The sequence below is a fragment of the Mollisia scopiformis genome (assembly GCF_001500285.1).
Source record: "Mollisia scopiformis unplaced genomic scaffold LY89scaffold_13, whole genome shotgun sequence".
NCBI lineage: Eukaryota > Fungi > Ascomycota > Leotiomycetes > Helotiales > Mollisiaceae > Mollisia > Mollisia scopiformis.
Window position 1 is genome coordinate 1,141,527 of NW_017263593.1, and position 25,062 is coordinate 1,166,588.

The window sequence follows — 25,062 nt, forward strand, 5'->3', positions numbered from 1 at the left end:
TAAATATTATTTTTATTTGATGTGAGGGAGGGTTTCCTGCGAGGAAAGAAGAGCTTGCAGTGAGGGGGGGGGGGAGGTGTTTTGTGATTGCAGCAGGCTCGATCGTGTATTCTGATTAGACTATCTATCGCTTTGGAAGAGGATTAATTAATAGGAAAGTTTGAGTTGAGTTGAGTTGGTGGTTGTGCGCGGCTAAAGGGGGGGATCCGGAAGAGGTGGTGGGTACAGAGGTAGGTAGGTAGGTAGGTAGGTGAGGGATGTGCTTGCTTGCTTGGATGCAGCAGGAGGGGGGTGGATGGATGTAGATGGATGGTGGATTTGCTGCTTTGCTTTGCTTTGCTTTGTGGTGCGAGAGATCAGATACAGCAGTAAGATCTTACTGGTTGGGTGTGGAAGCTTCAAGCACGGAAGAGGGGGGTTTGAATGGTATCATTCATCTAGCGAATTGGTCGTTTTCTTGGGTTGGGAGCGTAAGCTTGCTTGCTTGCTATTATTTTAGAATTTCTCTTAGCGTGTATTTTTCGAAGAGTTGGTTTTGTCGATTGCGGAGTTTGGTGTGTGGTGGCTTGCGAGAGGTGGCTTGGAGAGAGGGGACGGGATGGTTTAAGTGCAAGAAGCGAATAGGTACGAGGGTTTGATTGATCGGTAGGAGGTCTTCGAATGTTGCCATGATCTCGAGCTGTTAGTTCTTAACTTTCACACTTTGACCCAATGGTTAGTCTACCAAGGAATCTCATTCAACAGCATTTGCAGTGAACGGTAGAAGTGAGCTCGATTACAATGGAGACGGTGTGGATAAGGGAAAAAAAAGGAATGGGAAAGTCAAAAGACCAGAATTGTTCATACGCAATGCTGGATTGAAATCTAATGCTACTCATGAATCTTATATGATAAGCGAGGGTAAGAAAGATATAAAAAACATGTTCTCCAAAAAGGGTCCCCCAAAGAAGTAGAATATCAACAAGGCGAAAAGGTAGAGGGGAAAGAGAGAACGCAATATATACAACCATACAACAAGAAGAAGAAAAAAAACTTCTAACCCCCAAGAAGTCTCCCGCGAAGAAGAAGAGAGAAGTCAATCATATATACCAAAAGCCATCGTACCAAAAACCCCTCCTTCCTCAAATCAGAAAGAAGCGAAGAATGCGAATTAGAAGGAAACCAATTTACTCTTCCCACAGATAGCCTTAGCGAGCGTCTCGATCGAGCCGCTAGACAAAAGTTCCAGGACTTGCAGGTTCGCTTCGAATTCCCTCGTAATGAAGCCTCGCACTTCGATCGCGACCAAGGAATCGAGAGCATATCCCGAAAGCGACTTCGTGATGTCCATATCCTCCGCCTCAAGCATGAGCACAGAGGACAGCTTATCAACCAAGCCCTTGCACACCACTTCCTGCGCCTCTTCCAACGACTTGGCAGCTTTGAGCGCAGCGTTGAAAGAGATAGCCACTGCTTCGCCGCTGGAGTTCTCGGCTGCAGCAGCTTCGGCCGCGAGTCGGAGATGCTTGAACTTCGCGTCGGGAGTCCAGAAAGGAGCTGGGGTGACGATCCGCATACCAGTGATGGTATGACTATTACAAGCGGAAGCAAGACGCCCGCTGATCGCTGCGCCGAGTAAAGCGAGGACTTCGGCTTCGCAGATGGTATCGCTTCCCAGGTTACGAGCTACTTCTGCGGCGGCTTCGGCGTTCTCGGCTAGGTAGCCGGTGTCTGAGACGGCTGTTAGATCGATGGATGCGGAGGGGAGGCCGCGGGCGTTGCGGTACTGCACGAAGCCGTTCAGGAAGGTGTTGGCGGCGGAATAGGCGGCTTGGCCTCTGTTTCCTACGGCGCCGGCTGCGGAGGAGATGGCGACGAAGAAGTCGAGGGGTTGGTTCTTGAGCGCGTTGTGGAAGTTCCAGGCGCCTCGGACTTTGGATTCCATGACTGTGTTGTATTCTTCGAAGGTCATCTTTTCGAAGAGGACATCCTGTTGATGTCAGTATGTATTGAGTAGAGGGGATTTGGACGACTTACGCGAAGCACCATGGCGCCATGGACGAGACCCTTGACAGGTGGCAGGTCCGAGAGCTCGTTGGCAATCAAGTTGTCTACTGAGGCACTGTCTGCGACGTCACATCGTCGAACAACGACATTGGCACCGAGAAGAGCAAGCTCGTCAATCATCTCCTTCACTTTACCTGTCGCTGCTCCACTTCTGGAAACAAGGACGATATTCCTGGCACCCTTGCTGACCATCCATCTTGACATGCTTCGACCGAGACCACCAGTACCACCAATTAAGATGTATGATGCATCTGGTCGCAGTAGTTGAGTCTGCTTCTTTGATGGCGTTGCCTATGATATTGTTAGCAATGGTATTCAAAGGAACCGGGAGTTCACTTACCTTGACCTCGTCTTCAGGTTGTGGTGAGACGACGAGCTTTCCATTCGTGTTACCACTTTGCAAAACCTTGAATGCAGTCTCAACATCCGAGATTGGGAAAACAGTTATGGGACTTGCAGTCTTCAGACTACCCTTCTTCAGCAGCTCAGCTACATCTGAGAGAAGTTTCTGCATGACCTTTGGTCTTTCGGCAGCGAGGGATAGTATATCGACAGACATGAAGCTAGTATTGCTTCGAGATGTCTCTAGTCTTGTATTAGAATCTCCCTTTCCAACCTCAATGAAGCGTCCAAAGCTGCTTAGACAATCCCATGTCTCTCGCATGGTATCCGAATCTGTTGCTGTGGAATTAAAGACAACGTCGACTCCTTGCATGTTTGTGTCTTGGCGAATGACGGGTCCGAATGATGCGTTCTTGGTGGAAAAGATGCGATCATCAGCAAGACCATATACGCTAGTAAGAATCTCTTTCTCCTCAACGGTGGCGACTGTTGCAAAGATTTTAGAACCAATAGACTGAGCAATCGAGATGGCAGCTTGGCCCGCTGTACTAGCAGCACCATGAACCAAGATGCTTTCATCAGCAGCGAGATGTCCGAGATTCGACAAGCCGTATTGTGCTGTACAGTAAGCAACTGGAAGCGAAGCAGCAGCCTCGAAAGACAAGTCGCCACCAATCTTAAGTGCCAGAGCGGCCTTTGTACGTGCAAGTGTTGAATAGACACCTTGTGACAGCGAAATTGCAGCGACACGGTCGCCAACAGCAAACTTAGTGATGCTTCCACTCTTGGTAACGATACCACTGCACTCAACACCAAAGTTGAATGAGTCGAGTTGGCCCATAGCGACAGTGACATCCTTGGGATTCATGCCAATAGCCTTGACCTCGATTTCAATCTCGTCGTCGAAGAGAGGCTCCTCTGCTGCAATATCATCATTGAAATGGAGAGTCTCGAAAGCACCAGGTGTTCCAATCGTCATCTTCAAGGGCCTGCCCTCTTGAGCGAATGGTGCCGATTCAATGGTCGATGCTTGGGTCTGCTTGTGCACGTACTCGTTCATCTCCGGATCGTTGATGATTCGTGGAGTGAGGAATGCTCCTTGTCTCTCCATAAACTCCAACTCGCAATTAGTCTCAGCCTTGGGACCAAAGACAGCCTTGAAAATGTCGAGAATTGCTACCATGGTGTCTTCGTCAGACAGTTGGGCCTTTGAATCCAAGTCAAGCGTAGCGAACTTCAGCAGAGTTTCGGAGCGAATGGTTCTGCTTAATCCGGCAACCATGTTGGAATCGGGATTGTCAGAGTTCTCGTATGCACCGCGCACAACCCAGAGGACTCCTTGGACGGTGGTGATCACCTTCTGCAAGGATGAAAATTGTTCTGGAGTGAGAGTCGGTAGGAGTGGCTTGTCAAGCTCTGAAAGGAACAAGCAGAGCTTGTCATCGACATTGACATCTGCAAGCGTGCCAATCTCTGGTTTCCTTCCAGTTGAGTTCTCAAGAGTATCAGCGATCTTCGAGGCCAGCACCTTTTGAGCATCCGATTCTCCGTGCACAATCACAACTTGACCATCGGGGAAACTAGACACCTCGCTGCCTTCACCGGACACGGAAGTAGCATTAGTTTCTGGAGTCAAGACACCATTTGAGTTGTCGTTGGATGTCTCCGATGCCTCACTTGGAGTAGAAATGCCATTGGATGTACCAGTCATTGTTCCGTTCTTCAAAGCGTGGGTAAGTGGGTGTAAAATTGGCTCCCATTGGATCTTGTAGCAAAGCTCTCTGTGGGCCTCAGTGTCAGAAGCCATATCGCGCTCCACGATTGGTGAGATGGTCAAATCATCCATCATGATGACAGCCTCTCTCGAGTCGTCTGTGGTCGTTGCGAACATGGAGACTTGGATTGGTTTTGGGTGCGTCGAGGGAGCTGATCCCTTACAGAATGCTCGCAGAGAGCTTCCTGGAGTCTTAGTAAGTTCGGTGATGTCGCGGGAAATGGTCAAGCGTCCAATGGAAGAGGGAAGATAGACAGTATCCACAGATGTGCGTCCAGCTCCAAGGATAGGCCAGTACATCTCAATCAACTGCTCCAAGAATGCAGGATGGACAATATTGCTGGTCTGATGGCCTTGTGGCATTTCTTGGGTCGTGTCCGAAACAGTGATATCAGCCACGGAGCAGCTTTCGGCAGCCTGGCAGTTATTCATGCCTTGGAATGTTGGGCCATAGGAGACGCCCAGATCCGACAAAAAGTCATACATCTTGACCTTGTCTACAGGTGATAAGGTGGTACCATTGATCTCGGAGATGGTAGATTGTAGCCATGCACCGGACTTTTCGGCGAGACGAGCGCCATCGATTTCATTTGTATCATTGGCCTTGACAGAGACGAGACCTTTGCAGTGCTCCGTCCAGCCCTTGTTGGCTGCCCAAGAATGTATACGGAACTCGTTCCAAACATCTGAGGTAACGAGATTACCTTCTTGATACGGTCGGAGCTGAGTAGTCATTTCAACATCATCGTCCGTGATCATCAGAGGTGTGCTGACAACAATATTTCGAAGCTCGTATTTGTCAAATTGAACGCCCTTTGCAGCTGCTCGTTGAGATGCGGCTTCAACAGCCATCGCGACGAACCCAGACATGGGAAATAGGGTAAGTGATTGGATTTTGTGGTGTCGTAGCCATGGTAGGTCATCTGTTCGGATCATATTTCGCCAAGTCGGCTCGAGGTCATTCGAATAAATGGCTTCCACGCCGAGAATATCGTTTCGTTGCGTAGTTCTGTTCTTATGCTTTAATTGCATGCGGCCCTCGTGCCAGTACTTGTTGGAGTGGTTCCATGGATATCTCGGCAAGTCGACCAATAGTGCAGGTGGTTTGCCAACCTTGGGGAAGTTGACAGTACCAAAGTTGATATTGACGCCCTTCGTGAACAAAGTGCCCGCCAAGTCGAGTGCGGTCTGGACAGCATCTTTCTTTCTGATCAGTGCGGATCCGTACGGAATTTTCATTGCGTTTGGTCCACATGACTTCAAGATCTGCTTGACTGGACCTGCTAAGGCCGAGTGAGGACCGAGCTCAATCAGCATGTTAACACCAGTCTTGTGGCCATTGGCAGGTTCGCACATTGTCGTGAGAGCTTCGGAGAACCTCACAGCTTGTGTAAGATTGGCGACCCAGTAGGATGGTTGAAGTGTATTTCCGTCAACGAGATGTCCAAGTAAGGACGAGTGGAATTTGACTGCTGAATTCTTTGGGGGCTCGAGCCACTGAAGACACGCTTGGTACTCGCTTGCGACCAGTCTCATATGGTGCGAATGGTAAGCGACATCGACTTGAAGCTTTCTGTTGAACATTCCTCGCTCTTCAAGTAGGACCTGGAGTTCATCGATCGCCGGTTCATCACCTGAAATTGTCAAGCTGGTCGGGCTGTTGAAACAAGCAATTCGGACTTCTCTGTTCTTTAGTTGCTTAATGAGAGGCGCGATCTCTTCTTGGCTACCTCCAACAGCCATCATAGATCCCTTGAGATCTGGGAACTTTGTCTTTAAATCCACCGTTACCATACCTCTGTAATAGGAGATTGCCATGCAGGCATCGAGGGGAAGTATTCCAGCAGCGTAGGCAGCTCCGATTTCACCACTCGAGTGACCCGCGACAGCGGTAGGATATACACCCCAGGCTCGAAGAAGGTCGGTCAAAGCCAGTTGAATTGCTGTGCATGCAGGTTGACTGATGTTCGCATCGTTGACGTTTGAACTCTCGGCATCTTTACTCAACTCATCCACGAGAGAGAAAGGGGCGCCGAAGGCAGCCAAGCATTTATCGCACGCATCGACAGTGGCCGCAAAGATGGGATATTGCTCATAGAGCTCCCGTCCCATTGCGTGCCACTGAGCTCCTTGGCCAGTAAATATGAAGCCAATTCGGGGAGCCTCAGTCTCTCTGACAGGGGTTAGCTTGCCAGCGTTGAGTGCCTGGATCAGTTCGAAGGATGTTGGTGCTGAAATGGCGACTCTCCATTGGAGAAGGGATCGACGCTGTCCAAGAGTGTAGGCGACATTGCTCATCAGATCGTTTTGGAAGATCTCGGGCCTTTGCTCCAAATAGATGCCAATCTTTTGCATCATGGACTCCAGGGCAGCCTTGTCATTAGCGGAAAGGACAAAGAGCTTCCTCAATTGGATTGCTTGGTCGGGCGAGTTATCGCCTTCGTATTTCTTCAGGAAAGGCGCTCGTTCTAGAACCACGTGGGCATTCGTTCCTCCGAAACCAAAGTTGTTGACGCTAGCATACTTCTTTGGTCTCGGCCATGGACGCTGCGTTGTTGGTACCTATGTATGATTAGAGACAGACCGAAGACGGGAAGAGATTGCAAATCGCACCTTGAGGTTCCACTTGCTAAAAGGGATCTTGTCATTTGGCTTCTTGAAATCATAGTTGGGCAATATGAAACCTCTCTCGAGCATCATTGCTGTCTTGATGACGGATATAATGCCTAAGGAAAGTATTAGTATGGTATAAATTAGGAATAAAAGGGATACATACCAGAAGCTGCTTCAAGATGGCCTACATTAGACTTCACGGAACCAATGTACAACGGATTCCTAGCCGTTCTGTCCTCACCAAACACATTATGCAAAGCTGTTGCCTCAATTGGATCGCCAACTTTGGTGCCAGTCCCATGGGCTTCGACATATCCAGTATCCTTGGGATTGATGCCTGCACTTCTGTACACGGCCCGCATAAGCTCCTCTAGAAAAATATCAGTACAGTATCATTTCAAGAATCCTGAAATTATCTGTATTAAAGTAATTCTCACCTTGTGCAGAACCATTTGGCATGGTGATACCAGGCGTTTTACCATCCTGGTTGATACCAGTGCCAACGATCACCGATCTGATTGTGTCGTTGTCTTGTAAAGCTTGTTGTAAAGGCTTTAAGATGACCATACCACATCCCTCCCCTCGTCCATATCCTGTACCTCTACTATCGAAAGAAAATGATCGACCCTCATCAGAAAACAAGCTTCTTTTTGTCAGCTTCTGTGATCTTAGTGACAGACTTAACATACCGTGACTTGGACATGGAAACCCAAAATTCGGGTAGGGTATTGAGATGGCATCCTCCCACAATCGCCGTCTTCGACTCTCCATTACGCAGACTTTGACATGCCAAATGTAAAGCTACAAGACTGGATGAACAGGCAGTGTCCATCGTAAAACTGGGACCTCGAAGGTCAAAGAAGTGAGAAAGTCTGTTCGACTGCATTGCAAAAGCACAACCTGGAAAATTTAGTGGCTAGAACTATGATTCCAATAGGATCGACCCACCAGTGGCTTGATACATAGGAATTGTCTCTGTATCAGAAAATAATTGAGACTCATATTCTGAGAATGAACCACCAATAAAAACTCCAACCTCCTTTCCGACCACTTGATGCTTAGGAATACCAGCACTGTCGAGAGCCTCAAAAGTGCATTCAAGCAGTAAACGTTGTTGAGGATCCATGGATGTCGCCTCTTGAGCAGTGAGAGAGAAGAAAGGTGCATCAAATAGTCCGAGGTCCTCTTTCAGGAAGTTTCCGCCGGCAGCGTTAAAACATCCACCTTTCCCTGGATTTGGGTGAGAGAAAGGTGCGGATTCGAATCTTTCTTTTGGAATCTCGGTCCACCCATGGCGTGCACGAGAGCACAGCTCCCAAAACTCGTCTGGTGTGCTCACATTGCCAGGCAAGCGGCAGGACATTCCAACGATTGCGATGGGCATCTGCTTTGGCATTTCTGATTGAGCGTAGCCAGTGATGTAGCCATTGGTGAAGCCATGTGTGTAACCATTGGTGTAGAGATTAGGGTCGGTACCCATATGGGCATTGTTGCTGCTAGCTGCAAGGCCGCTTGTGTATCCATTTGAAGGAGTGTCCACGGTTCCTTCGGAGCCATTGCCGTCCCCATTCGGGGTCCAAGAAGTCGCAGAAGGCGCCATGACAGTCGTACTGTCACTTGGACTTGTCTTCGTTACAAAACACCAGGTATTAGCACGCCGAAGTACGAAAGAAGAGCGGAAGAAGGAATTCAGTCTTTATAGATTCATGTGGCGGAGCAATTTCCCATACGCCGACTAGAAATCGTGCCGCCAGTAGCTAGAGAACTTTCAACGGACACGCGTCTGAATCTGGTAACAGCAACTATGCTTATCAGCAACCTATTCCTGTCTGGAGAAAGGGGGCGGAAAGAGCATTACACGCACGGTAAGGATAGTGGTAATCGATAGTATATTAAAAACACTCAAGACAGCATACTGGAACGATGACACCATGCTGTCTTTTTTTGAGCAAGGTGGCTCTATTTTGCATATTTGCGGATGAAAGGACGATCGTGGAGAAGTGTGAGTCTGAACACAACTTTCGCAATTTCAACCCCATATTGCAAGCAGACACCAAAAGCAACGAGATGTGATTTTCAGGGGCAGGTACAGCATTCATCACATGCTGGACGAGTGCCTTTGGCGTGCCTTATCTTAATGATCCTGGATCTTTGCCGAGAGGAGTATTTCCGGCAGATCTGCCCGCAAGGTCCTGAAGTGCCGCTGGGTCGGGGGTTTTCCTGAAATGCTGTGGAAATAGTGTGTGCTACCAGGGTAGAGATGGAAAAACATGAGACGATTTTGATGAATGAGGGCCCGAGGTAGACTACTCTATCGGGCCCGAAATGTCGAAATCTCGCTTGAAGCTCCGATATATTCAATCTATTCGCTCGAGAACATGCATCGATGTCTTATCAATTGCCGTGTGGACATTCCGAGCTGTGGCGCGCCGCCTCGCCGTTAGGAAGAAAGATTAATCGGGCGCCGAACAAGTCGGAACTGCCAAATATATTGATGTGGAGGTAGAGTGCTAGCTGCCACAACGCCAAGATGGTTATACATTCTTTGCATCTGTCCTTTCATGCAGACTAGGTAAGAGGGAACACTTGTCCCTTGGGGAAACATGGATCAGGCCGAAGCGAGCGTCTGCATACTCGCAGAAAGGATGTCGAACTCCAGAGCTGGGATCGGTATCGCACCGGTGTTGTACATAGGCAGGAGGCAGCAGGAGGGAGCTTGAGGCAAAGTAAGTCAAGAGATTTAAAGTTTCGGTCTGGGGGCGACGCGTGGTGGTGGCGTTCCTATTCGCCCTCGGGTAATCTCAGTCTAAATCATAAATGGTCAAGCGCCTCCTGCGCCCGCGGTTGTGGACGCTTCTTTCAACCTCACTTCACTTCACTTCATCCCTCCTTTTCCCTCCCTCTCCCTTCGTCTGTCCCCGGCTTGCCTTATCGCTTGTACCACCCCCACCTAAGCGCACTATCTCAATACTTCTCATTTCTCACTTCGAGCACAGCAGAGCAGATAACGTATATTGCTCGCGCTCTCCGCCAGGACCGAGCTTCCGAGGACCTTTATCAGACTTATCTCCATGTTCCTGAGATCTCTCACTTAGCCTTCCTCAGCCTAAATGACACACCTGGCTTCGACTAGACCTGGGCTCGAACGTAGGGCAAATCTGGAGCTATATGCTCGATTCTCCGATCGACTTATGAACTTGGGGATGTATATCACGACCGATCCAAATCTCGGTTGAGCTTTCCCATCGGTCAGCGGCCCGAGGATTTGCGGCAGGCATCCTATGGTGCCCTTGGCTAATGGAGGTGAAGGGGATCGTTCTAGCCCTCCGTCTTTCGGGGCCGCTGAACTCCGTTGCGTGCCATTCTATCAGCCTCGCAAAGCATAGTTGCTTCCCATTTGTGGCGAACAGCCTGGCGTGGCACATGACAGGTAATCCCGGACGGAGGGCATATGCCAGACTCTGTATTACCGGCTGTTCGTGTCATAAGAGTACGGTGGTGCCGTCCTCGTTTCATCGTTTTACTTCACGCACTTACCGTGGAATTACGGCTCTTGGTGACTAAGGCCATGAATGTAGTATGATCTGGCCCTGTAACGAAAAGTGTTTAAGTGCCCTGACCAGTCCAACCTAGAAATTTCGTGCAATCCCATATTTGATGATCTTTGTCCTTTGATCGCAACCACCAAACCTGCACCTGCCTCATAGTTTACCGTTGATCAAGATCCAAATTTCTGCATCATGAGATTCTTGTGTCTCTGCGGAGCCTACGGAAGCTCAGACGTAAGTCCTTCCTCGTGCTCCACACTGCATAAATACAGGCCACGCTGACACGATACAGAAATTCCAGGTCCAGCTAGGTAAGAAATCATGATGCTACTGTCAATGAACGGTCGTACTCACATGCTGTAGCTCCTCTTGTCAACGAGCTGCGCTCCGACGATACTGCCGAGCTACATTTCATTCACGGGCCGGTACAAGCATTTCCGCCAGACGGATTTGAAGAATTTTTTGGACTGGGTCCATACTTTCGATTCATTGAGCCTTACAAAGGCGAGGACGGCGAGAACGATGTGCTCGATAGAATCCGAAACTTCCCAGAGGGTGCGACTGCCGAGGATCAAATGCGCGAGCTCATGAAGTTCGATGCCTCGGCCGCCGTGGAGATCCCCACTGATGGGAGCTGGGGAGCAAACCAGAGCGCACAAGATGCTATCGACTATCTATACAACATTATGGAAAAGGATGGTCCATTCGATGGGATCATTGGGTATTCGGAGGGAGCCACTGTTGCTGCAACACTCCTGTTGCATGAACAACGGAGATTCGAAACTCAAGGTATCCCGACCATGTTCAAATGCGCCCTCTTTTTCGCAGGATGGCCACCCATGAGCCCTGATCTAGATTCTATTGTCCTTGCAGACGAGTCTGATTTGACCATAACTATTCCGACCTGCCACATTAGTAAGCGGTGCCCATCTCCATTCTCCTCCACCCAACTAACTTCGCGACAGTTGGATCTTTGGACCCGTATCTCGCAGGATCTATCGCCCTTTACAACATCTGGTTAGCAGCAATTTCTTTTGTTCTTCGTTCTCGGTAGCCGTCGAGTTTGCTCCATTGTATTGCCGAAGAAGGGTTTTATCTTCTCGAAGTCTCATCATAAAGAGAAAACCTAGTGCTGACTTTTCGTAGCGATTTAGATAATGCGTACCTCTTTGATCATGCCAAGGGCCATACTTTGCCACGAGACAAGGAGACCGTGAGAGAGCTCGGAGATATCGTCCGCACCATGATTGCTAATATAAATGATTCCTCGGACTCCGATTGTTAAATTTATTATTCAAGATGAGGTGGAGTTACTTTCGCGTCGGGCACTTTTGGCGCTCGATTGAAATCATTCTGTCAAGTGATATGGAGTTTACAGATTGGCTTGATGGCTTGGAGACCGAGTTTACTGTTTTTCAAAAATTGGCTGTCGATGGGCCTCAAATTTGTCACGTCCTCGACCAGATACATTTAGGTAGTTTGATTAGCAACATGTAGTATTTGTTGATCGCCAGAGTTCAAACGTTTCAGCATGGGCTACTTTTTCAATGGGGTAGGGAGAAATCAAATTGCTACAACGTATTCTTCTCAGTGCTCTGAGCACTTTTTCAAGCTCTATAGATGCCCCAAAATTTTGCGTCATATAATTTATCTCACAAAGAGGCTATGAGAAATTCGATTAGATGCCCCCGTACAGAAGTACCAATTGTCCTCAGGGAATACTGCACGTAAGATCTCTTTGCGGGGTAGGGCGCTACAAGTTCGTGGATATTGGATAAGGGTCTAAACTAATTCCAGGCTCGAGCTCTACAATGTCCAGTATCTTCTCTCAATGTATTGAAAGAGTCACAAGAGCAGTGAAAGACTGTACTGTAAGCCGATACCAACCTTCGGTGTAATTTGACGGACAAACGGAGTTTCGTTTCAGGCTGAACACTACAATGGAAAGATCTCACCTTGATATTGCTTAATACAAGCATGAGATTTACCTCCAATACCAGTTCTCACGAGTGTGGCGTCTGGTGCGGATCGAAGAATTGATTGGGGCCGTTGTATAGCATTACATGTGGCTTGTTTAATTTATAGTGGGGGTGGACGCTGCCGAGCGGGGAAACCCAGCTGCACGACTTCTGCCAGATGCAGGGGTAACTGGCATCCACGTTCATCTTACAATCTATAGCAAGATCAACAAGCCTTATCATTGATAGTACCCTGCAGGTGCGCGGTGGCGAGAAACTTGGAATGTTCTCCCGGAGCTACCTTGCTGCATAATCGCTTGTACCTGGCGCTATCTTTTCTTATCCGATAGATTAAAGAGCAACATTCTTTCTGCCAGCAGCTTCATATAGTGTGCCTGAGAGGCAGGTGCAGTTGTCCTCTTCCAGAAGTTCCTCCTGATTGTACCATCGTCCGATTTCTCTTTACCCGGTTGCGTTTTTTTGATGACTGAATTTGATCCACGTTGTCTCTTGCCGTGATTCTGGAGATGCTTTCGTTGAAGTAATTCTTCCGTGCGTGGGAGATGTAGTGCATCTCATTATGGTCATGGAAAACGAAGTGATCGATGACGGACCGGCGCAAAGCCGTCCAGTAACTTCAGACTCCTCTCATCCATGGTCACCGTCGGCGACCTTACGATTCTTTGAGGACGCCGATATCGAGAATGGACTTCATGATCCTGAGATAGCAAGTGATACCCGTAACGAGACGATGTCGGAGACACCACCAGACGATGATAGACCTGCCACTCCGCCGTTGCCGAATCCATGGTCAACTTCAGCAACTCTGCCAGTCTCTCTGGAGCCCGAAGTCCAAGAGAAAGGCCCATCTGTAGCTGCGAACGAAAATCATCGAACAGAAGAAATCTCTCCGACACCATGGTCAACATCAGCAACGCTTCCTGTGTCTCCTGAGCCCGAGCTTGAAAATCATGGAGCGGAAGAGGAGAAAAAGATACCAGATCCTCCAAAGGTGGCGAAGAAGAAGGTTTTTAGTACGGCCGAGTACAAAGTTGCATTCTCGCATTTCTTCGTAAGTAGAAAAGCCTCCGTGAGAGCGACTCTGCTGACACTCATGACAGCGGATCTTCTCATATTCAACGACAAAAGATAGGTTCATGCTGGCTGGTGCAATATTCTGCTCGATATGTACGGGTGTAACACTTCCTCTGATGAACGTGGTATTTGGTGAGTGAAACAGCATGTTTTTCTTCTCAATTGCTAAGCTCTTGGCATAGGTCAGCTTGTCGGCGCCTTTGGAGCACATTACAACCCATGGTCCGGCGAGACAACAGCTATGTTCACGCATACGATCAACAAAAATGTGTAAGCATCGAATTCTATTATGTCAATATGATGCTAATCGGATCTCAGACTTTACATGGTGTATCTCTTCATTGGCAGACTGTTTCTTGACTACGTCGCAATTGTAAGTTTGTACATCTCAGAGTTGATGAAAGGACGCTGACAAACAAAAAGCTTGGATTCCGCATGATCAGTCTCCGAATCTCAGCAGCGATGAGATTAGCATACATGCGAGCTCTTTTTGCCCAACCTATCTCAGTACTCGATGCCATACCTCCGGGTCAAACATCTGCCATAATAACCATCACCGCCAATATTCTCCAAATCGGTATCTCAGACCGCCTCTCCATGCTTTTTCAAAGCACCTCTCTTGTCGTTACAGCACTAGTCATAGCTTTCAAGTATAGCTGGCGTCTCACGCTCGTGACTAGTAGTGGTTTACTGTTCATTACTATATTTTATAGTGCTACTATCCCTTTTCTGGTGAAGAAGTCGAAAGAAGTCGAGCATGCTGACCGGATGACATCTGGTGTTGCGAGTGAAGTTTTCTCATCGATCAGGATGGTCGCTGCTTGTGGTGCTGAGGGAAAGATGGCTAAGCGATACGCGAGCTGGGTCGATGAGTCGAAGCGAAGAGGCCTCATGATGTCTCCTTGGGTTGCGATGCAACAAGCTCCTGGTAAGTCAAGCTTTAGATCCTGCCATTATTATCGCTGACAGTTCAAGTGTTCTTTGCCATTCATGCGTAAGGTTGATTTTAACCCTTCTACCAACATTTCTAACCTATTTGCAGAACTTTTGCCCTTTCTTTTTGGTACGCCATCCACCTGTATATGGAATGGAAAATCCATAGCGTCGTTACTATGATTATGTGAGTATTTCCTACTGATTTTCGAGTTTCTCAACTGATGAAGGTCAGTGTTTTAATGTCCATTATGACCATCACAATGTCGATCGGTAGCATTGCTACACCAATTTCCGCGGCTGCTCGCTCAGCTAGCTCAGCTAGTATATTTTTCACAATCATTGACCATCCACTTCCGAAATTCGGGAACCTCAAGCCCCCTGAGGCAACTGCATCAGAAGATATCGTCCTTGAGAATGTCAACTTTGCATATCCGATCCGACCCGATGTCAAAGTTCTTGATGATGTGACTCTACGCTTTCCAGCAGGCAAAATGACTGCTATTGTCGGCCCTTCTGGTTCTGGAAAGAGTACGATCGTAGGACTTATCGAGCGATGGTACGAGCTTGATGGAGACCTGGCTGAGAATATCCTGGTGAGTCGAATGCCTGACATCATAAATACCACTGACTAAATTCGTCTTAGACTCTTTTCTTCCGAACTGGCACCATCACTACAGCCGGAACTCAACTACATAAAATCGATCTTAAATGGTGGAGATCTCAGATTGGTCTCGTGCAGCAAGAGCCGTTCTTGTTCAATGACACTATATTCAAGAACGTAGAATATGGCCTCATCGGCACCGAATGGGAACACGAGACCGAGGAAAAGAAACGAGAGCTTGTGGAGTACGCTTGTAAGGAAGCTTTTGCAGATGAATTTATTACTCGTCTCCCAGATGTATGTTCCTATACCTGCTGTTCCGTGATCATTAGTAACAAGTTTCAGGGATACGACACCCAATGCGGAGATGCAGGAATCAAGCTCAGCGGTGGCCAACGCCAGAGACTAGCAATTGCAAGAAGTATCGTTAAACAGCCCAAGATCTTGATCCTCGATGAGGCTACCAGTGCCATCGATGTTCGGGGCGAGAAAATCGTGCAAGCAGCTCTCGATAAAGTGTCGAAGAACAGAACCACCATCATGATCGCCCATCGCTTATCCACGATCATGAAAGCTGATAATATCGTGGTGTTGAAGAAAGGCAAAGTCGTCCAGCAAGGAACTCATACCGAGCTATTAGCTGATCGTGAGGGAGCTTATTATGCTCTTGCTAACGCGCAACATCTTTCTTTGGGTGTGGAAGAAAAGAAAGATATGGAGTGGATCAATTTCGATACCGAACATAGGAAAATACTAGTGCTAGATAAGTTTAGCGTGGAGCTTGAGGCATATAACAAGCTGTTTGAAGAACCTGAATATGAGAAGAGAGGCTTCTTTGGAAGCTTCGGCTCTTTGTTGCTGGAACAAAAGTCACATTGGCCTTGGTATCTGTTGATGCTGTTAGCGAGTTTCGGGGCAGGAGGTAAGTCTGATCATTCGAGTGGCAGGAAAAACTTCGTGCTGATGGGAGATTCTAGCTGCATTTCCACTCCAATCATTCTTATTTGCAAAGTTAATATCAGTCTTCAGCTTCTGGGGCTGGTATCTTAAACAGCAGACTGATTGGTGGTGCTTGATGTTCACCGTCCTGGCAGCGGGCGTGGGGGTCAGTTATTTTGTGCTAGGATGGTCTTCGAATACTGTATCATATGTAAGTGCTAGTTTCCTTGACACTACTCTCACTTGACCACTGATATATCTAGCACATCACCTCGGCCTATCGAAAAGAGTATTTTGAAAACGTTCTTCACAAACCGGTCGCTTATTACGACGAAGAAGAGAACTCCATCGGTAGTCTCACAGGCCGTATGGCCAATGATCCCACACAACTTCAACAGCTACTCGGCATCAATATGGCATTCGTCTTCATCTCAATCTTTAATGTCGTGGGCTGCATTGCCATGTCGTTTTACTTTGGTTGGAAGCTCACGCTCGTGACCGTCTGCTCGTCAATGCCCATCATTCTCGCGGCAGGCTTCTTTCGAATCCGTTACGAGACCCAATTCGAGAAGATGAACTTCGAAGTCTTTGCAGAGAGCGCAAAGTTCGCCACTGAATCAATTGGTGCCATCAGAACTGTGACGGCGCTCACACTTGAAGATGAGATTTGCGGCAGATACGAGAAGTTACTTCAGACTCATATCAAAGAAGCCTTCCATAAAGCCAGGTTCTCTACACTGGTGTTTGCGATGAGCGATAGTATTGCTTTACTGTGCATGGCGTTCGTGCTGTGGTAAGTCCGCTCCGCCTAAGCGAGAAACCCCTGATTTGACGAAAGCTAGGTATGGAGGGAGACTTCTTGCTACCTACGAGTACTGGCCTTTCCAATACCGTAAGTTTCATTTGCGAGTATTCTAGAAGATGCTAATGACTATATAGTGGTCATATATTTAGCAGTTGTGCAAGGCAGCATAAGTGCTGGTCAATGGCTGAGTTTTGGCCCAAGTATGGCACATTACCCCGCACCAGATAATATTTAGCTAACACCATCAACAGACATTGCACAAGCATCAGCAGCAGCAAATAGGATTAGAAGTATGAGACAAAGAGGCGACAAAGAAGAAGACAAGATGCCACTGGAATTCGACGAAACCGAAGACGAAGAGAAACACTCAACGACTCGGGGAGTTAAACTCGAGCTTCGGAACGTCTTCTTCAAATATCCTACTCGTGATGTCCCAGTCCTACAAGGCTTGAACATGACGATCGAGAAAGGTCAATTCGCAGCTTTAGTCGGCCCTTCCGGCTCTGGAAAGACCAGCATCATCTCTCTACTTGAGAGGTTCTATCGTTGCCAGACTGGAAGAATTATGTATAACGGTACTGATATCAATGATCTGAATCTGGTAGACTATCGAAAGTCAATTTCTCTTGTCGCACAGGAAGCTTCAATCTTCGAAGGCTCCATTCGGGATAACATCCTTCTTGGTGTCGATGAACATACCACACCAGACGAGGTTCTTCGACAAGCATGTCGTGATGCCGAGATACACGACTTCATTTCATCCTTACCAGAAGGCTATGACACAGAAGTTGGAACGAAAGGTGTCGCGCTCTCAGGTGGCCAGAAGCAACGACTCGCCATTGCACGCGCACTCATCAGAAATCCAAGAGTCTTGCTCCTCGATGAAGCAACGTCGAATCTTGACTCTGAAACCGAAAAATCCGTTCAAGCTGTCTTTGAGAAGACGGGTCGAGGTCGGACTATGGTGGTTGTTGCTCACAGACTTGCTACTGTCCAGAATGCTGATGTCATTTTCGTGATTGGGGATGGGAGGGTGGTTGAGAAAGGGACTCATGCTGCGTTGTTGAGAAGCAGGGGTTTGTATTATCAGATGGTAAGTCTTCCCGTGTACTAATCGACAAGTCATAGACTAATTTTTTTTCAGTGCCAATCACAAGCTCTTGACAGATGAGCATGAGGACGGATGTCTCGAGAGAGATCGCTCGTTCTGTTTCATTTATTCGTCTTTGAATTTCTTGTGAATACTTTTTGGCATATAGATTTTGAATGGATTTACCATAAGGTGGCACTGCAATACTTTTTTTAGTGAAGAATGATCTACAGGGATTATCATGCATTTGTGCTGGTACCTGACTTGACTAACAACAGGACCAATTCTCTACCAGCCAAGCTCACTCAAGAGTTCTCAACCCGCACCATCTATTAGATCATCCCAAGTATTTTTCCGTGGATAGCGCAGGAGGCCAAGATGTGGCGTTTTCAACCATGAGGTGAACGACGTCTTCATCAAGCCCAAATCATGGATCTTCCCGCCATGCTCAGACTGGTTGCATTTGAAGAAGAACGGTCTTTCGAGTTTCAAGACGTAACTATGCACCATGCAATTGCTTGAATCGATGCCTCTTGGAATTTGCTTGCAACGTTCCCAAGTCCTCTCATACCGACAGCCGCAAGGGAAGCGAGTTCTTTCAATGATACAAATTAGATTGATTATCGGTTTGGCGGATGACGAGGAAGATATGTTGTTCTTAGGAGTTTTGATAAGATGTTGTTTTGTGGGTGCGCGAATGTTGAACACTTTTTATGGAATTGACGTGAGGTACTGGTGGTATGAATCTCTGAATGGAGACCCAGGTCAAGTACCTAATCATCACAGTACCTACAAGTTAATAAGCGGTGAATAACTGGTGATCGTGATTGTTGCTAGAGAGTGGTTTACCAACACAGAATCCCAATCTTGCAGATAACACCCCCGCTCGTTCACCTCGAGATTGGCTGCCAATTTTTTATCTAACATTTTCCAACGTTACTTGTATTTTAATGATTCATTAGTTTTCGAGATTTTATGCTCAAGCTTGCTTATAGTTGTGGAGCTCTTGAAATATATTCGGTTTAAGATTCCATTCTGAGACATCCGTTCTTGTCTTATTGGCCAAGGTCAGATCTGTGAACTTCTTAGTGCTGTCCATGCTATTTTGGTCTCAAAATCCTCAATTGCTTCCATCTCCGTTCAAATGCGATGCGGATGAGACACTCAGTCGATTGATTGGCCCAGAACTCTACATTAACAAGCCACAACGGAATCGCACCCGGATAGAGACAAAACCGATCAAGAGTATGCATAGCGGCCCCATCGAGAGCCTCATCGGGTTGAAGGCGAGTGGGGGTAAATATAATCCCTCATAATCATTCGTTAGCAAGTACATAAATCAGAGAGAGTTTTCGCACATTGCTCTTTCCATTCGCACGCTCTTCATTGCTTACAAGAAAAGAATTTCGTCTAAATCTTGAGCATCAACACTCCAAAGCCGAACGAAATCATGGCTTACGCAGCTGACGGAAACGGGACTTGGAAATGCCAACTGGTCAGCTTCCCTCCGTGTACAAACATGTCCAAAGACACGATTCACCATTACTGTCCAAGCCGTGAGTATTGAATCGAATCCACTTCCCATCCAATGCTAAGTTAATGTATTAGATACTTGCGTCGTAGGTGATTGTCGCGAAAGTGTTAATTATGATCTTGGTACCAAAAGATTTCTTCAAGTCTGCCTGTACCGTAAGTATCCATAATGAGGTATCTTACTGGTAATGTTTACTGATTTTGTTGTAGATGAACAATTCCCTAATGGGGAGAAAAAGCGCGCACCTGGTGAGCATGACTTGATTATAGCAGTTTTGTCAGATATCGGAGAACAAACTGACTAATTGAGGTCTAGAAGACCAAGGAAATTATTGCTGCGATAGGTGTTCCCGTGGATGTGTCCACACTCCTGCAACTCATGACGGGACTTGCTACAATTGTGGGCATTGAGCTGGTGCAGGTATCGGATGTTTCTGCGGAAGCTGATTGCTACGATTCTTCTGTCTGACTCGAGGGGAGGAAGAAATCTTGTGATTATTTTATGTATTTGAATCCAAAGCGAATGATTTAGTTTTGTGTAGCGATATCTTTGCCTATGTGCTCGTCCTCCTGCTCATCCCTTTGTTCGCTTAATGACAAAGGCATTCAATACGAACTTCATCACCACTAAACGATATTTTCCATCCACTGGGCTTAGGTTGGACGGAGAAGGTCAGAAAGTGAATAAGATGCTTTATATTTCGAAAGAGAAGTTGGCCTTGAGTCATGAGCGTTCCGTTTCTGCTCCTTAGAATGGGATGTTCACTGGCTGGAGTTGGAACTTTCAGTAACCATTCAAAGTCGTACGAGATGGTAGATAGTAGCTAAATATTGAACTGATAGCACAATACTAGCAATGTTCTACTCTCTAAACAGAAAAACTCCCTCAACAACAAAGGACAACCCCAAAGTTGACCAGATCTGAATGCCCATACCACGATCCCATTTCCTCCCCAGAGTCTAGCTCCGAATTCCCGGCCAGCACAACGTCGCAACACAACGTAAAAGTACCGTCCCCCCGTGCGGAATGCATCTCAAGGATGTCTTCACTGTCTTTTCTTCCACCCCATATGGGCATTTTGCATATCTTCCTTCCCAACGGCCGCAAGTTTTCCCTGTGTAGTATTCGCACTTACACTCGAGGATTGTGGTGATGGAGAGACACATTGCTTGGTTTCTGTGTTGTGGTGTTTGGTTGATCGACGAAAGTCCCGGAGTGGAGTCTGCATCTCATACAAATGAGAGCTTAATTTATAGACCAGATTAGAGACCGAGGCATATTAATCAACTCAAAAATCGAATCACTGCATTACGATTCGAATCAATAGAAGTATTCGACTCAATCACGTCGAGAGGCCCCATATCAGTCACGAGTCGTGATTAAAGGCGTTGAGGAAGCAGTGAATCAGGAGCCTGGGTCTAATCATCAATGAACCCAAGTATAATTATTCGAAAGATCATGTTTTGACATAATCCAGAGCGTCGAAACCTTCCAAGTTTACTTCACTCGACGCAAAATTGCACACCCCTCGTCTCGCTTAACGAAAAGGGGTATTCAACCTGAACCTCACCATCACTTAGCACAATCCCCTATATATCAACATAAACCATGCATCAATTATAATATACCTATCTATCTCTCACACGTTTCCTCATTCCAACTCTCCTCCTCCCTCCTCCCCCATCTCATCAATACCTCCAGCACCCTCCACACCTGTGGTGCCGACATTCGCACCACTCGAGCCACTTTGGATTAGCATTTCCGCACTATATACAGAACGTTAGCTCAGTACGAGATAACAATGGAGGAGGGTTGAGTACCCAGTTTCCGTTACCACCGCAGCAGCGCCATGTCTCCCAATATGTTGCGTTTTCCTGTGGGTTTTGCCATCCGTATGGGTTTGGGTATTCGTCCATGTTTGATTCGGGTTGGTTTGAGCTGGAATGTGAAGGAAGTGAGATGTTGAAGATATAGGGAGGGGAGGAGGAATTGAGCGAACGGTCTGTCGTGAATGAGATGAAGACATGGGATAGTTTATGACGTCCGATAGCATGTTTTAGAACTTGATGTTGAATGCAAGTGTGAATATATATTAGACCCAACAGACTTCTAGATCTATAATCTATAAATGTATGTATAATCTTACAACAAATCTGAATTCAAGCAACATACTCAAACAAAAAACATCTCAAATAAAAGCAAATCATTCAGGCACTGATAGCCAAACCTCTCGTACTAAGGAGAAGAACACTCAAATCAACCCCCAAAGCGGTCTCGGCATCTCCCTTCCCTCCACACCTTCCACACCACTCCTCATCTCCCTGATCCCCACATAGGCTTCTCTTCTGACTCCAACAGTCACACTCCGACTACTCAACCCATAATACCCCGCCACGCAATGAACCAACCACCTTGCAAAACTGCCCTCAGGCGTGCCCACCAAGCCCTCATAAACCTTCTTCTCCCTCTCCAACTCCTCCTCCATGACATCCTTCACCTCATCCGACATCGTGATCCCGTTCCCATTCGCATCCCTCCCAATAAACACAATCTCCTCATCCTCAGAATCAACCTCTGAGTCCTGATCCTTGTTCTTATTCAAAAGCTTATATTCCCGCGCCTCGTACTCCTTGACGAATTTCCTAACCTCCATTTCAAGGTCCTGGAGTAAAGTCTTAGCACCCTTGCTCTTCTTCAGTTTCTGGCGCAAGTCTTGAGGCACGCGTCCTTTGCTGGGAGAGCTCTCGCTGAAGCCCGCTCGTTGCGCTGCGGCGAGTTTCTTCTGCGCAGCGATTTCCTCGGCGCGGTGGCGGATTCCCGCGTCCCAGAGCGGCGCCAGGTAGTATGGGACGTTGTGGACGGGGTACGTAGGGTGAGGAGCCCAGTCGGAGGGGAGGGGTGGTTGGGCGTTGGGGACGTGGAGGAGTTGATCTATGGGGGTGTTAGAGTCCGTATAGTCGTCGCACTGGCAGGTTCCTCTGTGCCAGTATGGCGTTGTGACTCTTGTCCTCGATCCTCCCTTTCGTTCAAGAGAGTTGCAGATGTATGGTTGGTGTAGGGACATAACTCACCATTCTCCCAGCGTTGTCGTCTCCTGCTGCCTTCTTTGCCCTTCAAGAGAGCTTCTCTCCGCTTTTGGCTGTCCCTTCTCAGCGGCTCTTTGCGTTTGTACACAGTGTGGACCTTGTCACGCGTATCCTTTTCCGACGCATCTTGGAGGTCGCGTTTCGCGGCGGCATCGAGGGGGATGGATAGAGTAACGCCTGTTCCTCTCGCAGATGGAGAAACGGAGAGAGATTCCAGAGCCGAGATGGTCCAGGATTCGATATCGATTCCCGGCTGCGCGGGGGCAGCTGCAGGAGCTTGGGCAGGTGGTGGGACTGAGGAGTAGATTGCCATTGTCGCGTCTTGGTTATCAGACTTCTGATATTATGTATGACTGCTCACAAAGAGAAAGGTAAAGTAGGATGGAAGTAAGAGCTGGAAGATGCGATGAAAGATGATCTCTTGCCTGAAGAGATGAAAGGGATGAAGGACTGGGGAATTGCAAAGGAGAGGAGTAATGGATGGTGCATCTCGCGATAAGCCGGAAGCTCCCACTTAGTCTAAGTCCATTGCATAATCGTATCGTGCACGGTCACAGCGATCCAGCCATTCAGAGGCGGCCTTCAAGATCCATGTATGACTGTAAGGATGAGTCGAATTATAAGTGTGGATGGGTACATGAATGAGTTGATATGCAGTGGAAGGAACATGCAGTTGCCGAAATGTCTGCGGCTTTGATCACAGGCAAGGTTAGCTCACGATTCATTAGGCAGTGATGCAAGCTTTCAATATCTGCAGAGACATCGCATTTGGAGTCCTGCTAATGTACATAGCCTGACGAGCGATCACTGTCATTTGTGGCACTTCTGCCATGTATTGCAAGTTCTGCAGGACGCTGCTGCATATTCAGCCCGGCAGAATAGCATCATAACTTCTTGCTGTTACAAGATCTTGTTGTCCTCTCACAACTTCGCAAACGCCAACTCATAAGCAAGTCCCAAAGTCAACCTGGCGTGCTGAAGCATATGATCAAAGCTGAGATACTTGATAGTATCGTCCGAAGTATGGATCTTTTTGTCAGAATCCGCGAACGCAGACTCAATAACAAAAGCCGAAGGATACCCAGCCTTGGAAGCAGAAGCATGATCTGAGCATGCATATCCACACTTCGTCTCAATGTACGGAATTTCGCAATACTAACAAATCATTAGCAATGACCAACAAAAGGTCGGGATATGCCTACCTCAGTCACAACCTCCTTGATGAATTCGGTTAAAGCAGGATCCACGAAATCGGTGATGACTCCCACGCTCTCGGGTTTGCCAGCATCAAGCGTACCCTGCACATATCCAGTCATATCTTGCTGCAACATGGCTTTGACATCCCTGCCCGTCTTCTCGTATTCTGAGAAGATGGCCTGGCTTCCGAGAAGCCCACCTTCTTCGGCAGAGTACCAGTGGAATTCAACAGTGTTTTCTCCCTTGCCCTTGATGATATCCTCCGACTTGAGAAGGACTCGGAAAGCTTCGAGAATCGTTACAGTTCCGCTTCCGTCGTCATCAGCACCTGGCGCGGACATGAAGGAGGGGAAGAAGAGGTTGATGCTATCTTGGTGTCCTCCCACGACGACCGTGCTATTGTGCTTCCCTGGAATCGTCGCAATAATACTGTTTTGTCCCCAAGGATGCTCGAATGGCTCTGCCGCAGCTCCATATTTGTCTGCTCCAGAATCCTTGATCATCTTCTTGACCTGCTCTAGCAACCACTCCGACGATTGTCTGCCGTAATCGGACTTGTAGTATCGGGTATGGAAGGAAGTAAACTTCTCGAGGTTCTTTTCCATATTCTTCTTATCGAGCTCTTTGAACATTGGCTTGAGGTCCTTACTGTATGCTACTTTAGCTGGGAACTTGGGTTCCTTCTTCGATGACGCTTTGAGTGCTCCGAGGTCTTGGGTGGTCGTGATGTCCATGAAGTTCTGGCCATTCTGCACTATCATCAGTATAATTCGAGTACATCCCGAAGAATGCTCACTCGTCGTAGCTCCCACTTCTCATCCTCAGTCACCCATCTTGTCTCTCCAGGAGCAAGTTCAATAAGGTACTTCTCGGCTTTGACATTGCTGATCACCACTTGGTCCTGTTCGTGAGCTTCAATAAATCGAGCATTGACAGCTGCCGCAGACAGAGCTAGTAGTGAGACCGTGGAGAACTTCATATTGTAGATGGATTTGTTTTGATAATGAGAGATAGAAAGCACTGTTTACTTGTCCCTGTAGATAGATGATAGCAGCAGGGCTACGATGATACGCGGCGCCACTACCGCGGCAAGCTCCGAATGTGCCACAGGTGGCTGGTGATACATGAAAATGACGACCATAGTTGGAGATGTTTCATACGACGATTCAGGAACAGCTGAAAGATACAGAGGAGAGATAAGGAATACATCGATGTATCTGTCCAAGTCGAGCTCGACTGAAAATACCCAGTTCGATACAAGTTCTTCGTATCTGAATCAGGCTTTGATTGTCTTCAGCTCGGCGACCAGGCTCCCGGACCAGGCTCCGACAACCTGGGACCAGTTCTTCAAGCTGCAGATCAGGGTACAATTGAACGATAGAGAAGTCAATGAGGTCTCACTCATTTTTCCTGTCGTGTGACAGACAATGGTCTCATATTTCGATAAATGGCACAACTCTCTTGTCAAAGATGGCTGAATAGACTCACCTCTGTAAGA

At 47.5% G+C, this 25,062-nt stretch overlaps 6 protein-coding genes across 6 annotated transcripts; 3 read left to right on the forward strand and 3 right to left on the reverse strand.

Annotated features, from left to right (window-relative positions):
* Positions 1-838: 838 nt before the first annotated feature.
* Positions 839-8,653, reverse strand: LY89DRAFT_782790 (BcPKS8, polyketide synthase). The gene is made up of 9 exons (XM_018222622.1): positions 8,640-8,653; positions 7,724-8,577; positions 7,465-7,675; positions 7,213-7,418; positions 6,939-7,145; positions 6,776-6,888; positions 2,387-6,724; positions 2,017-2,337; positions 839-1,969 (listed from the first exon to the last, which is right to left on the reverse strand). Exons 2-9 carry the CDS (start codon positions 8,373-8,375, stop codon positions 1,151-1,153), a joined length of 6,867 nt encoding a protein of 2,288 aa, XP_018070903.1. The 5' UTR covers positions 8,376-8,577; positions 8,640-8,653; the 3' UTR covers positions 839-1,150.
* Positions 8,654-9,990: 1,337 nt separating this feature from the next.
* On the forward strand, positions 9,991-10,427 carry LY89DRAFT_86925 (uncharacterized protein). The gene has a single exon (XM_018223469.1). The coding sequence runs from the start codon at positions 10,073-10,075 to the stop codon at positions 10,337-10,339; it is 267 nt and encodes an 88-aa protein (XP_018070904.1). The 5' UTR covers positions 9,991-10,072; the 3' UTR covers positions 10,340-10,427.
* Positions 10,215-11,707, forward strand: LY89DRAFT_86921 (uncharacterized protein). Its single transcript, XM_018223468.1, has 6 exons — positions 10,215-10,352; positions 10,409-10,557; positions 10,616-10,634; positions 10,687-11,238; positions 11,289-11,340; positions 11,470-11,707. Exons 2-6 carry the CDS (start codon positions 10,516-10,518, stop codon positions 11,606-11,608), a joined length of 804 nt encoding a protein of 267 aa, XP_018070905.1. The 5' UTR covers positions 10,215-10,352; positions 10,409-10,515; the 3' UTR covers positions 11,609-11,707.
* A 1,181-nt stretch (positions 11,708-12,888) lies between these two features.
* On the forward strand, positions 12,889-17,828 carry LY89DRAFT_647198 (P-loop containing nucleoside triphosphate hydrolase protein; the record flags this gene model as incomplete). The annotated part of the gene is made up of 15 exons (XM_018211946.1): positions 12,889-13,353; positions 13,403-13,508; positions 13,559-13,646; positions 13,695-13,769; positions 14,165-14,304; positions 14,352-14,370; positions 14,545-14,905; positions 14,956-15,210; positions 15,259-15,835; positions 15,891-16,063; positions 16,116-16,645; positions 16,695-16,744; positions 16,792-16,857; positions 16,909-17,750; positions 17,802-17,828. The coding sequence occupies exons 1-15, from the start codon at positions 13,033-13,035 to the stop codon at positions 17,826-17,828; spliced, it is 3,630 nt and encodes a 1,209-aa protein (XP_018070906.1). The 5' UTR covers positions 12,889-13,032.
* A 3,521-nt stretch (positions 17,829-21,349) lies between these two features.
* LY89DRAFT_685487 (uncharacterized protein) lies at positions 21,350-22,844 on the reverse strand (the record flags this gene model as incomplete). The annotated part of the gene is made up of 2 exons (XM_018215096.1): positions 22,353-22,844; positions 21,350-22,212 (listed from the first exon to the last, which is right to left on the reverse strand). Coding segments are annotated over exons 1-2 (1,003 nt in total), but the record flags the coding sequence as incomplete, so codon positions are not given.
* A 265-nt stretch (positions 22,845-23,109) lies between these two features.
* LY89DRAFT_685488 (aminopeptidase-like protein) lies at positions 23,110-24,765 on the reverse strand. The gene is made up of 3 exons (XM_018215097.1): positions 24,361-24,765; positions 23,570-24,313; positions 23,110-23,522 (listed from the first exon to the last, which is right to left on the reverse strand). Exons 1-3 carry the CDS (start codon positions 24,541-24,543, stop codon positions 23,289-23,291), a joined length of 1,161 nt encoding a protein of 386 aa, XP_018070908.1. The 5' UTR covers positions 24,544-24,765; the 3' UTR covers positions 23,110-23,288.
* Between the last annotated feature and the right edge of the window lie 297 nt (positions 24,766-25,062).

Excerpts from the sequence above, each read along its gene's own strand:
- LY89DRAFT_86925 (XM_018223469.1), top strand. The coding sequence starts at position 10,073 with ATGGAGGTGAAGGGGATCGTTCTAGCCCTCCGTCTTTCGGGGCCGCTG.
- LY89DRAFT_86921 (XM_018223468.1), top strand. The coding sequence starts at position 10,516 with ATGAGATTCTTGTGTCTCTGCGGAGCCTACGGAAGCTCAGAC. Across the intron at positions 11,239-11,288 it reads TATTCCGACCTGCCACATTA|TTGGATCTTTGGACCCGTAT; the intron begins GTAAGCGGTGCC and ends ACTTCGCGACAG. Across the intron at positions 11,341-11,469 it reads ATCGCCCTTTACAACATCTG|CGATTTAGATAATGCGTACC; the intron begins GTTAGCAGCAAT and ends GACTTTTCGTAG.
- LY89DRAFT_685488 (XM_018215097.1), bottom strand. The coding sequence starts at position 24,543 with ATGAAGTTCTCCACGGTCTCACTACTAGCTCTGTCTGCGGCAGCTGTC. Across the intron at positions 24,314-24,360 it reads AGAAGTGGGAGCTACGACGA|AATGGCCAGAACTTCATGGA; the intron begins GTGAGCATTCTT and ends ATGATAGTGCAG. Across the intron at positions 23,523-23,569 it reads TCAAGGAGGTTGTGACTGAG|TATTGCGAAATTCCGTACAT; the intron begins GTAGGCATATCC and ends ATGATTTGTTAG.
- LY89DRAFT_782790 (XM_018222622.1), bottom strand. The coding sequence starts at position 8,375 with ATGGCGCCTTCTGCGACTTCTTGGACCCCGAATGGGGACGGCAATGGC. Across the intron at positions 7,676-7,723 it reads TCCTATGTATCAAGCCACTG|GTTGTGCTTTTGCAATGCAG; the intron begins GTGGGTCGATCC and ends TAAATTTTCCAG. Across the intron at positions 7,146-7,212 it reads GCCAAATGGTTCTGCACAAG|AGGAGCTTATGCGGGCCGTG; the intron begins GTGAGAATTACT and ends ATATTTTTCTAG.